Source organism: Plectrocnemia conspersa, unplaced genomic scaffold (genome assembly GCF_051122295.1).
Source record: "Plectrocnemia conspersa isolate PC_06_02 unplaced genomic scaffold, ASM5112229v1 ptg000009l, whole genome shotgun sequence".
NCBI lineage: Eukaryota > Metazoa > Arthropoda > Insecta > Trichoptera > Polycentropodidae > Plectrocnemia > Plectrocnemia conspersa.
In genome coordinates, this window is record NW_028277173.1 from 17,187,135 (window position 1) to 17,200,343 (window position 13,209).

The window sequence follows — 13,209 nt, forward strand, 5'->3', positions numbered from 1 at the left end:
ACTAAAAACTCACTATTTTATTATTATGTATTAGTGTAGCTCAAAATTCTTACTCTAAAGTCAATAGCCAGCGTTTGTCAGGAATCCATAATAGCTGAGTTGGGGAGACAAGAGCAGCTGACTGAGGTCGGTCGATGAGAGTTCTCTCGCCAGCTGGGCAGTACGTCTGGATCCAATAGTTGATGTAGCTTACAGCTTAAAATTGATAAAGAGAACTTCGCTGCTCGAGAGTCCCAGAAAAAATATTTTGTATAGAAAGTCTATTCCATCTATTCGCTAAAAAGATTCCGTGACTTATTAAGAATGAACGTTATTTTTCATTTTGCGTAAGATTGTCGGTTATTGACTAGTTTATTTAATTAAATCCAGGAAGACGCTATTTTTTCATCGCTCTGTTTCCGCAAACTCTGCCATTTTCTGGTCATGGTTTATTAGTCGATAATATATCTCTTCGTTTAAGAATATTATAATATGACGTTTATTTCTGACGAATTAAAATTTTATAATAAAATATGCACAAATTTACATCTATTAAAGATTTAGTCACTGACTTATACCACATATATATATATATATATATATGGGTATTTAACAGGGGCGTATATTCAGGGTGTGCTAGGTGTGCGGCGCACACCCGCAAAACCATCTAAAATATAAATTTAGAAATTTAGAAAATTTAGGGCGTAAAGCGACATCATTTTGCATACAGTAGTATGCAAAATTAAAAAATTTTAATATGCAGTGTATAGTATGCTTTGGTATTTGTCATTCGCTCTGAACGTTTTCGCGCGAGCGATCGTTTTGGAACAACACATATAACGCGCCGACCTTGCGCGCGGCCGCCGACTAAAGTAAATTGTTCCGAGATTTAACGGCTGAAGTCGATCTGTCGGCTGGCAGCGCTCAGTAGTAAAATTGGTCTCGAATTTGGTTCGCGTACTTCAAAAACTCTTGCGTCCGTCGCTGCTTTTTTATTACATTATATCACAATAACAGGTCACTCATTTTTTATATTTTGCCGTAAAATAGTTTATTATCTTATTTACATATGATCAATATTTAATTTTCTATTCTAGATTATATTTTTTTATTTACCCCAATAATGATGAAGAATACTGTTTAAGATATTCTGAATAATCCATTTTCAAAAAGAAGTTATGAAATTAAATTGAAGATAATCAAAATTGCCAAACCACGTCCACCTCTTCCCAATTTATTTATGAAGCATAAAGACAATAAATGTGAATATACAAGACATTTTTCATTTTCATCATATGAACGAACTTAGTGGTTAACAGGCTGCGAACTTCAATCTAGATTGTTCTGTTGGCCATGTATATTGTTTTCCAAAGAAAGAAGCGTGTGGAGTAGAAGTGGATTTGCTGACCTTAGTCATCTGATAACGGCACTGAAAAAACACAAAAGAGCGCAGTCACACGTTCAATCATTTTTTCTCTCTCAAAATGTTTGGAAAACAACGAATTGAAGTCATGATTGACGCTCAACGTAAAGCTAATATAAGTCAACATAATGAACAAGTTCATAAAAATAGAGAAATATTAAAACGAATGATTGACGCAGTAGTATATCTAGGAAAACAAGAACAACCTTTTCGAGGCCACGATGAATCCTGTAATTCACTAAACAAAGGAAATTACCTTGAATTTTTAAATGCACTTCGAGAATACGATTCTGTTTTGGATACTCATTTAAATACTGCAACGGTGTTTCGTGGTACTTTCCCATCCATACAGAATGACATAATTGAAGCAATTGGTGATGTTATTAAAGATCATATTAAGGAAGAAGTAAATTCAGCAAATTTTGTCGCTATTATTCTTGACGAAACTTCAGATATAATGACGAACTCACAGCTCTCAACAGTTTTGCGTTTTGTTTATGAAGGTAAAGTTTACGAGCGGTTTATTGGCTTTACAGACGTTAGCTCTGATAAAACAGCCAATGGCTTATTTTGCCACGTTGTAAATATAATTGAAGAATTTCAAATTCAAGAAAAATTAGTTGGACAGACTTATGATGGGGCGAGTGTAATGAGTGGGCATATTAATGGTTTGCAAGCCAAAGTACTCGAAGTTTATCCACTGGCCATTTTTACACACTGCTATGCTCATATGTTGAAATTAACATTACAACAAGGTCTTTCCAATATAAAAGTGTGCAAATCATTCTTTCAAACTTTAAATGGATTGTCTGCATTCTTTTCGAAATCTTCCAAACGAATAAATGCTTTACAAGAGCTTGTAGCTAGAAGACTTCCTTCTGTTACACCTACAAGATGGAATTATACATCACGGTTAAGTAGCACATTGCAAAAATACAGAAATGAATTTACGTACTTTTTTCGAGACGTCGTGAAAAATTGTGAACTATGGGACCCCGACACTGTAATAAAAGCACGAGGTTTTCTTAGCTTTTTGGAAGATTTTGAAACAAGAAAACTTCTCCACATATTTTCAAACCTTTTTTGAAAAACTGATGTGTTATACAACATTTTACAATCCAAATCTTTTGACATATTATATTGCTGTAAGAAAGTTATCGAAATTTTGCAACAACTCAGACATGAACAGGAAAATAATTATGAAACATTATGGGATTCTTATGTAACGGAAGAAAATTATCCAAGACTGAGTAATGATTTGCTTGTTGAAGAAAAGCACGCGTTTAGCCAACTATTTAATACAATAGTTGATAATATATGTAAGCAAATTGAAACCCGTTTTTCTTCAATGTCCAAATTGGAATATTTTCACCTTCTGGAGAAAGAAAAATATGAGCAATATAAAGAAAAATTTCCAAATGAATTACTTACCAAACTGCAACAATTCTATGGAGCATTATTTGATTATATAAGTTTAAAAAATGAGCTTGCTGTTCTTTATCGTTTACCTAAATTTGCAGAGAAATCTGTTCATGAGCTTGTACAATTTATGAACACAAATAATCTTGAGTCAGGTTTTCAGGAAATAGATAAATTAGGCAAACTAATATTAACTCTTCCAAGCAGTACTGCTTCAGCAGAACGTTCATTTTCTACTCTGAAACGAATTAATAATTGTTATCGAAGTAGCCAAGGCCAAGAAAGGCTATGTGGCCTTAGCTTGATTTCAATAGAAAAAGGGATCCTTATGGATATTAAAAAGAAGAGCACTTTTTATGACAGCGTGATAGAAAAATTTATGATTAAAGAAAGAAGATTAGATTTTATATATAAATAATTATAAGTTTATGTTTATTGGAAATTTGATATTTTTATATAATAATATTTTAGATTAGGTTTGATGTTTATTTATTTATTTATATATGGTAAAAAGCTGTAAGGCAGTTTAGGCATGTCAAAACCTCGGCTAATAAAAATGAAAAAATGTACTTTTTTTTTATTTTTTATAGCATACCCAATATTAACACCCACCGTACGCCACTGGTATTTAACTGAAATGTTTTTCAAATATAATTTTTAATACATGTATAAATTATTTTAACTAATATTAGAATTACTAAGATACTCGACAAGCTGAGCGACACTGCTGATATTAAATAAATTATAATTCAATTTTAGTACGGAACATTTTAACTTGTGTTGTAGCATAACTCCATTGAATAATTAATTTTAATTGCAATGATGAAATAGCACTACGATGAAGTTTTCGATAAAGCACATTTTTTAAAGTTAGCTTTAATTTTTAAATATAATTTTTTCTTGAATTTTTTTATTTCTCTGTATAGTTTTAAACTAACTTGCTTGAATTATTAACATATGGTACATACATATGTAGATACTAGATATACATTAAATAAAATATTTTTATTATTTAAAAAAAATACTAGTTAATAAATATATAAATTATAAACAGATTGCTCCAATTCGTTTTCTCTGTTGGCAGCACTGTAAAACAAATAGCTGTCAATAATCACGCTTGTTCAATGTGGCATAAATTTCATTTACGAAATGGATCGCTTAATCGGGCGCAACGCTGCTTTTGCGTGAAAAGGTCGCATTAGTTCATGTTTTGATTACGTTACGCTAAGAGTCGTGTTTACGTCGGCAAAGCCGAAACGTTTGAACACCTAAAAACCAACATTCGCTAAGTTATAGCCGAGATACCGCCCGAAATGTATGAATGGATCGGCTGCTGAAAAAGGTGCAGAGGAGGCCATTTAATTGATATTATTTTTCATAATGAATGAAATACATAAAATGTTTGATTTATAAAAAAATATCCTTACATTTGTGTTTTTTTTTTAAATTTAGAAACTGAAGTTAGATCACCTTTATAATGATAAAATTGTCCAATATATAGTTTTTATTATTTTAAAATGTTATATTGTTAATATAAAAGTTAAGCTTATGTCATTCATACGATGTAATAATCCGTCATTTTATAATCTCGTCGTTAACATTTTATAACATCGTATGCATACAAATAAGCTTAATATTATTTCGTTTTTTTTAAACATATTTAATATATAAATATCATATATTAAGAATATGTATTTATTCATACTAATATAAAATATTATTTACCTTAATAAGTAAACAATTCAGATATTAAAATACAGCTATAATCAAGACTTTAACTATAAAAAATTTTATATCAAAGAAAGCAAATAAAGTAAAATTTTATTGTATTAGATTCGTGGGCGCTTTATATTTCTGATTGCGATTTGGTTCGCAAATCATTAAAAGTCAGTCAGCATTTATATCGTTTGCAAAGCTTTTGAAACGTGAATTCATTATCAATGTTGACATATGAATGTATTATTAATCGACTGTCGCGGTGTGTTTCATATATTTTGCAACGAAAACGATAAATGGCATTGATAACAGTATTCTATTTTAATATGACACACATAGTGAAACGGCAATACAATTCATATACATAATATATTTATACAAAAGTCTATCCTTAGCTTTTTTAAAGTAGATATGCTAATTATTTTATCATTATTTACCAATAAGGTATAACTATTGTATTATGCAGCAATAAAAATGCTATAAATCTTTTGATTTCCAGTACCTATAGACATATGTACATACATACATGCACGCTCATTCTAAATTGAGATTTATGTGAATAGACCACTCGATTTTCAAAGAACTGGCACGCGAAAGTTCGATTCCAGATACACAGGATGTTTTATATTTGCTACTATATTAACTTCGAGTGATTCAGAGACTATTGTTAAAAAAATATCACATTTTTAGCGATATATACGTAAAAAAATTTCTTGCATTATAAAATGAATATAATAAATAGCTTTCGGTCGTTTTACAGGTTTTAAAATATGAGTTTTTACTAATATAGAGTCCATAGAAAAAAGTAGCATCTGCGAGGTCATGACTTTTAAAAATATTTTTTTCCAGACCCCTACTATATAATGAGAGCAAATGTCGCGTCTGCAGTTAAATCACCAAGAAGCTAATTTATCAAAACTGATAAATAAATTAGACATAAGGCCAAAAATTTACTTCGTAATCCGAGACAATGTTGCTACTATAAATATGTATATATATATATGTTTATTTATATACATATATAAACATTATTTGATATATATACATTGTTTACTTACCTACTATGGGTTGTGTGGCACATATTAATACTTGGTGATAATTTTGTTAATGAAAATGTTGAGTATATTATACAGAAATGAAGATTATTAAAAATCAGTTAGAAAGCAAATATAATGTGTTATACCAAACTATACATTCTGGTTTTTCGATGTTTTTTATTTATTAAGAAATGAATATTCTCATTTTTAGCTTTAGATTTTCTCGATAATACTCGAGATATTTTTTTAAATAAAATAGTATGTGATTATAATTACACAGTATATTATTTTAGATATATTTATTTATGTATAATATCTTTACTCTTTTATTTTCACAATAATATTTTGCTCATATTTCAGCATGTAAATAATATTATTCATATTAATTAAGAAAATCAGAAGACTATTATAACATTTATCATTTTTAAAAACATATCACACATTATTCTTATAATAACTTTTTAAAGTCGAATTAACCAACCATATTATTTTTTGTTAGGAAACTTTCGGTGAAAATAAATGTGTGAAAACCCCTCATACATTTTTGCTATCTGCCAATTCCCACAAAAATTTTTTTTTGTCCAAATATTAATGTAGTTCTTATATTACTAAAGCAAAGATAAATCTAATTTGAGTAGTTGAGAAAATCGTACAATTTTTTGCAACACAAATACTTCCGATATCTATTAAAAGCTTTCATAAAAGTTTAAGGTTTGGGTACCTTCGTAGCTAGTGAGACTCAGTATGGAATTTAATTTTATTTCATTATATTTACATATGTTGCGGCAGACAATAAATGGTGAGATGTTTTCTCTGAGTGGTGATGGAGAAGCTGGCGGAAGGATGATGTCCGTGGGAGGTCTTCATCTAGTAGGTGGCGTGGCAGCGAGTGTTACAAAACTAATTGTAACAAAAATAGGCTTTTTGAAAATTTTCTAGAAATCGGCTATTTTCTTGAGAAATAATAATTTTGATTTGGTATTTTTAAAACAAAACCATTCTCAAATTCTGATGAAATAATACGCATTTTATCTACAAAGTCAAAAAAAGTGGTATAAAACCGAAAAATATTTAAGGAAAATAAAAAATATCTTCATTAAGAAACTATGATGCATGCCCATTGTATTTTCTTGTCAGTGAGTTATTTTCTAATTAATAATTGGAAATTATACTTTAGAAAACTACAAACAATAAAGCGCTTGAACCGGTAGAAGAAAAAAAAATGAAACTGAGATTCAAAACCAATATTTAGAAACAAGTGAATAAAAATATGCAATTTTTTTTCTTAAAAAAAGAATAATCTATGGCATCAGTAGCAACATAATACTCAAGCTAACTGTCGATTCTCAGACCGTTTTCAAAGAGGAATCAAGTTCACCAGAGTAGCATGATAACAGGTTACCTTATAATAAACATTAGTATTTCCTGTGAGATTTTCTTTTTAATTTAATGAGCCTAGATTGTAACGTGTTGCTAAAACACAAATGTATCATATATGCTTATTGGTATTCTAGTTCATACCCTCTACTGAGGATGGACTGGAATGCTTACTTACCTCTGCCAAAATTGTCTTATGTTGCAATAAATGAAGTTTTTATTTACGAAAAAATGTTTCGTAACATAATTCAATATGACGGTTTATATAACCTCCACTGCATACAGTCAGTTAAAATGATACATTTTATATTATTTCCAAACTTAAGCCATAAGAAATTTACTGTATTTTTGAAGACGTTGAAAGCAAATATTTAGTTTGTTCTATTATACGTCTATGTACCAAAAATATTCTGGAATTTTAAATTTGTAGACATCAAAGAACAATATATCGAGTTGCTATCTGATCAAACGAATTCATATATCATGATCGATATAATATTACAATAAAAAGATCAAATTAAAACGACTAGGTAAAATATTTACACAACTTTTTACTAAATTAATTTAAAAATTGTAGCTGAAAAATATTATGGTACTTGAATTTTATAAATATTTTCTTGAACAATTTAAAGTAACGTATCTCTTATTTAATTATTTCTATTTGTCTTATAATATATTATATAATCTAACCAACTTAGCGAAACAAGTTAATTTTTTTAAAAACTATGCATTTAATTTTAGTACACATAATAAATAGCATCAATGAAAACTAAGTTAAATTTATTTAAGAAGCAATGCTATTAATAGGGAGAAAGCATTAATGTGACTGTTTAAATTTTATCACTACAGAGCTTTTCCGCCTAAAAGCGAATACTATTAAGTTAGGATGAAAGGCGTCTGTTCCGCTCGTCGGCGTCGGAGCTTTTCTGAAAAAAATGCAAAGCAAAAGTTTTGTTGTAAATTTTTGCCATACACAAAGTCATATTGAAATTTTCGTTTTTGCTTGCCTGCATATATAAAGACATTTCTGTAGCGCTTTTTACTACTACAACAGTAGCTACACAATGGTGAAAATGGAGGAAAATATAATATAATGCACTGTGTTATTAAATTATAATATCGTGTACCTATCCATCATAATAAATTATTGTATTAAAGATACCGAAATTTATTAATCACTCTCTTGGGATGAAAAAATTGTGTATAAAAATACGTTTTTATCTAGTACATAAAATCATACGATTCACTGATTTAGTTCTATCAAAAAATACGAGTGTTTTTTTTATAAGTACCTACATATGTACATGAAGTTGTTGAACATACGAGTACGATTGATTTATTGAATTACACTGCAATATGCAGATATGCAAAAAGATTATTTTAATAATTTCATGTGACGTTTTTTAAATTAGTTAATAAATAACATATCAAACGCTAATTTAGTGAGTATCGCATTAAATATGCTTCAAATTTCATTCCAATTAGTTAATTAATGCTAGCAGAGCTTTCAATTCAGAGCTTATACTGGCACAAACCATTTTTATTTAAAGTAATCATGAAAATTATTATTTTATTTAAATTAAAATTAAAATGCTGCCTTTATGGTAATTTAAAGTTCACACTTAACTTACTATTAACCAAGAAAGTCTTAATCGACTATCATATAGCCATAGAAGATGATAATATATGTATATAATAAGCTGGATAATCTTCATCTGCAAATAGCTGGCTAAGACAAATCTAGTGTATTTATAAAGCTTAAATTACACTTGCAGTGCGACTCTTTTCATAAATTTGCATATAATTTATTTTTTTAGACATTTTAATAAAATATATATTTTACAAGAATAATTATTAATACTTTAATTAATTGCTATTTTACTTGATAAAATTATTGCCTTATTAGCTAACATAAATTTTGTAATAATATAAATATATTTTAATTAAATAAAATTTTAGATAAAGTGAAATCATTTGCCTGTGTACAAAACAAAATAAACCACGGGCGTCTAAAATTGTGCTGAAATCAGCTTTAAGGTTTTAAAAACAGCATGGTCTGATACAATTTTTTTATCAATAAATTTTGCATATTTATGCTAATTTGGCTACAAAGTTTCACTACCAAAGCGACTAATACAACCTGTACGCTTAAAATTATATTTTATTTTATTTATTAAGTCAAATTGTGACGTATAACACCATTATATAATTTAATAAAATAGTATAAAATGTCATAAAATAGGAGAAAAGTTTTCTAGAATCGCCTTTTCTATATTTACTTTGAGTTTATAATCAAATACAGACTCGACAATGTATCCTCTTATGTAAGTAAAAATGACACCTTTTCGAGTCTGTATTTGATTGTCAACTCAAGATAAATATTACAATTACTATTAATTATCTTCAAAGAAAATAAAGTCTTATCTTTAAAATAGTCTTACGCATTATTTTTATTTTTTACATTAACATATTATTTTAATTAATTTTTCGCAAAGATTGCAATCACATCGAATTAATGCAGCATTTTTATTGGCAACTCAAACGTGTAACAGCAAGTATTGTCGAATATCCATTTTAGAAAATTATTACTCATAAAATTGCAATTTAACGTCCGTGTTTCGCGGAACAAGTCAATGCGGAAAATTTCGTTTACGCGTTTCGTGGAAAGTATGTTAATATACCAAAAAAATGTAGAGCCTTTCATAGGAATTTAACGCATGTTGTTATGGTATTTTATATATATTTAATATTTTTTTATTTGAATTATAAAAGCTGAATATCTGAAATAAACATGACATGAGCTGTATTAATATTTTTGATTCAGGCAATTTATCTTACAATCTTTTAGGGTAGAATTTAATCCGCGTGACGTGGCATACTTTACCAGACCTCAATCGCAGTAACGTTAATTTTAAAATCGCCATATCAATTACGAATCCCACGAAACTTAATGATCTGTTTCTTAAATGCAAAGAAACTGCAGTTAAAATGCATTACAGTACTCCCCAAAAAAATTAATTTGTGTGCGTTGGGTTTTGAAAATGAGTTCAGACACGATTTTCTATGCTATTGGAGTCAATAAGACGTTTTCCATTATTATTATGTTAAAAATTAATAAATGGATGTTTTAATTACAAAATTAAATTATAGTTTAATATATTATTTCAAGCTAATCAGTAATTTTATACTAATTTTATAATTTTCAGCAATTTTGATAATGTTTCGGTAAAATATTTTATTTCATACAATGTCATATATTTTACAAATGTTGCTTTAATGTCTTTGTGTAACGTTAACGAGCGACATAATATAGTTTTAATTTAATTCGATGCATAAAGTTGGAATTTTATTAGGGCAGAATATAAAATTTTACCTTTCAGTTACCATTATATGAGCTAAAGTTGTTTTAATATGTTTTTGTTACATTGTACATTAGGTTTATTCAACCAATAAGTATTTTATCAGACGTTACAAGTAGAGCTTTTACACCCTAAAAATCATAAATATTTCTTACTGCCATTGCCACCCGAAACCGATATTTAACTGTAAAATGGGCATTGATAGGTTTTCTTTATATACACAAATAATTAGATTGGAGTAACACCGGTATTTTTTTTCTGCAATCAGTAATTAAAAATAAAGCGATTCATTAATATATTTAACACTTTTTATACTAACTTCATAGTACATTTCTAATATCTACAAAAAATATTACGCGAGACCATAATAACTTACTAATCTCCAGCTTAAACTTAAATTTAGGTATAAACATAAAATGCCTAAATCCTAGTTAAAAAACTATTAGTTATAAATAGTCTTGATTCTAATTATTTAATTTTTTATTTTATTTTTGATTTCTTTTTGTGAACTAGAAAATGGTTATAAACCAGAAACTTATATTTAGTTTTAATGTATGTATTTATAATATTTTAATAGGAGTTTAATACAAAAATGTCAAAATTGTTGAATATGTATTATATAATATTATGTAAATTTATTTTATATTAGTTTGATCTTTTCAAGACCCGACTCTTTATAAAGCTATAGCTAACTAACATCAAAGCTGGCATGTAGCTATGTGAGCTGTTTTCAAATATTTGTTTTTCGGTTTAACCGCACCCGAAAAGACATCGGTGAAATGCTGAAAAGCAAACATAAACTATATACTTTACTATAACGTTTTAAGCGAAATCAGAAAGCATTCTTTTTATGGGTACGCTGGCATAAAAATATGCAATTTAATAACTTAAATAAAAATATAAAGAAATATATGAGTTTATTAATTAAGTATTTGTGTAGAATGCTAAACGACAGCTTTGATCTTATGGTGTTATGGTTGTCAACATATTAGTAAATTTAGATTATAAGTTTGTTTGAAAGATGTTAATGATCTAGAACGACAATAGTAGCCTGAGTTAAATTTTATGGAATTATTATATATGTATTTAATACATATATTCGCAATTTCTATTTGTGTACAGTAATTGAAGCTACATATATTTGTATTAAATACATATCACGTACGTCAATGATAGATAATAATTCTTATCATTATTCTTACGTGATAATAGATTATTCATAAACGAGGTAATGAATGCTGGCAAATATTATGTTTTAGCTATTTATATTAATATAATATCGGTTTAAAAATATTAACATTATATTTATAAGTTTTTATAAAACTTTATTTTAAATGCAATACATTTTTTCGCCTATGTTGTATATCTCTTTCTTTCGCAGATTTAAAAACACACTTAGTGTAAAATATTTTATATTTGATTTAAGCGTGAACAATTAGTTAATGATTAACATCAAATAATGTAATGTTTATTTATGGTATAGTATCTTGATTAAAAACAATAACGCAAAATCTCCCAGCGTATCCACAATTAGAGAGACAGCAGCATATGGTCGTTTCCAAATTTTTGATATCACTGTTGATAACGAAACCGAATCGGAATATAATGCAAAAACAATCTATTATTAGATCACTGACGTGAATCGCAAATAATATTTTTTTATTTATATTTTCAGATTGCGGTTCATGAATTTCTAAGTGACTTGCTCTCCGTATGTCTACCTGCGTCTTCGGGACTTAGTATAGAACAAACATTAAAAGCCTCACTTGAGAAGTGAAGGCTAGGAGTGCCGCGAGTTTTAGTACGGTTGTGCAGTGCATCGTAATAGGGCTGGCAGGTGGCAAAAGAGTCGGTTTAGATGCAGAGATGCTGGAGCGCGGCATGGCGGGGGCCCCGCGGCGTCCCACGGAGCGCCTGGGGGTCGAGGAAGCGCAGACTCTGCTGTTGGCGCCTCGCTCCGCCGCTGATCCTTCCCCTGGTAGCGATAACAACTCCACAAATCAGCTGCTCGACCAGACTCCAGACACCCTTACTGCCGCGAGCGGAGGTATGTAATTATAACCTAAATATTAATGTACTTCTAAGACGTACTGTTATATATATATACAAATATATAATACAAAGCTCATAGAAGTGACATATATTTGTACTTGTAGTGTCAAAAATGTTTTTGTATTTGCATTCTTGGTTAGCGCCCTGTTGAAATTTGAGCATGAAATGATTCTTAGATTAGTTATGACAGCACTTGGTTATTTTTATGAAATGTACGACTTAAATCATCGTGCAACTATTGAATTATTTGTTTTGTATAGAATGAATGCATTTGTATAGTATGTATACTCCTCCTTTGCCAACTACTGAAGTGGCAAAATTAACTGCTCAAGTTTAAAGTGCAGAACATCCATTGAAGATGACCCCAGAAGTGTCACTTCAGTTACTCAAAAAAGTATGATGTCATGACTACATGACTCGCAAGTAAAATTGCGTGAAATATCAGTGTCCTTGAGTATAATTTCTGGCTGTATATTTGCTGATTTTTTCAAGTTTCAAATAACTGTTTAATCATGATGATAAAGATATTTTTTGTATCTATTTATTTGTCATTACAAATAAGTTTCTAGATAGTCGTGATTTGGGATGATAGGGATATATTTATAAAAGAGAAAAACAATTAACGGTAATTTTAACTTGATCGCAAAGAAATCCTGTTCCTTCATAACAATTCTCCGACTCATTCGTTATTATTTTGTCCTTCTGTTGATTGTCCATGTTCCATACTTTCTATTTCTGACCACTTCAATATGTTCTTATAACTAAAGAATCTGTGCGTGGAAGAGATTTAGCTAAATAAGGAGTGTATAGTTCGGCTATAGGTGTCTATTTTCAAAATCTCTTTAAG

The 13,209-nt window shown here is 28.9% G+C and overlaps 1 protein-coding gene across 3 annotated transcripts in view; it reads left to right on the forward strand.

The window, feature by feature from the left end:
• LOC148232089 (potassium voltage-gated channel subfamily KQT member 1-like) overlaps positions 1-13,209 on the forward strand; it is a 157,055-nt gene that overhangs the window by 37,937 nt on the left and 105,909 nt on the right. For all 3 annotated transcript variants that reach the window (XM_088193742.1, XM_088193746.1, XM_088193753.1), the window contains exon 2: positions 11,986-12,357. Coding sequence is in view for 1 of the 3 variants with exons in the window: in XM_088193753.1 (XP_088049879.1) it covers positions 12,177-12,357 (181 nt within the window). In the remaining 2 variants the exon portion in view is untranslated. The remainder of the gene's footprint in view (positions 1-11,985; positions 12,358-13,209) is intronic.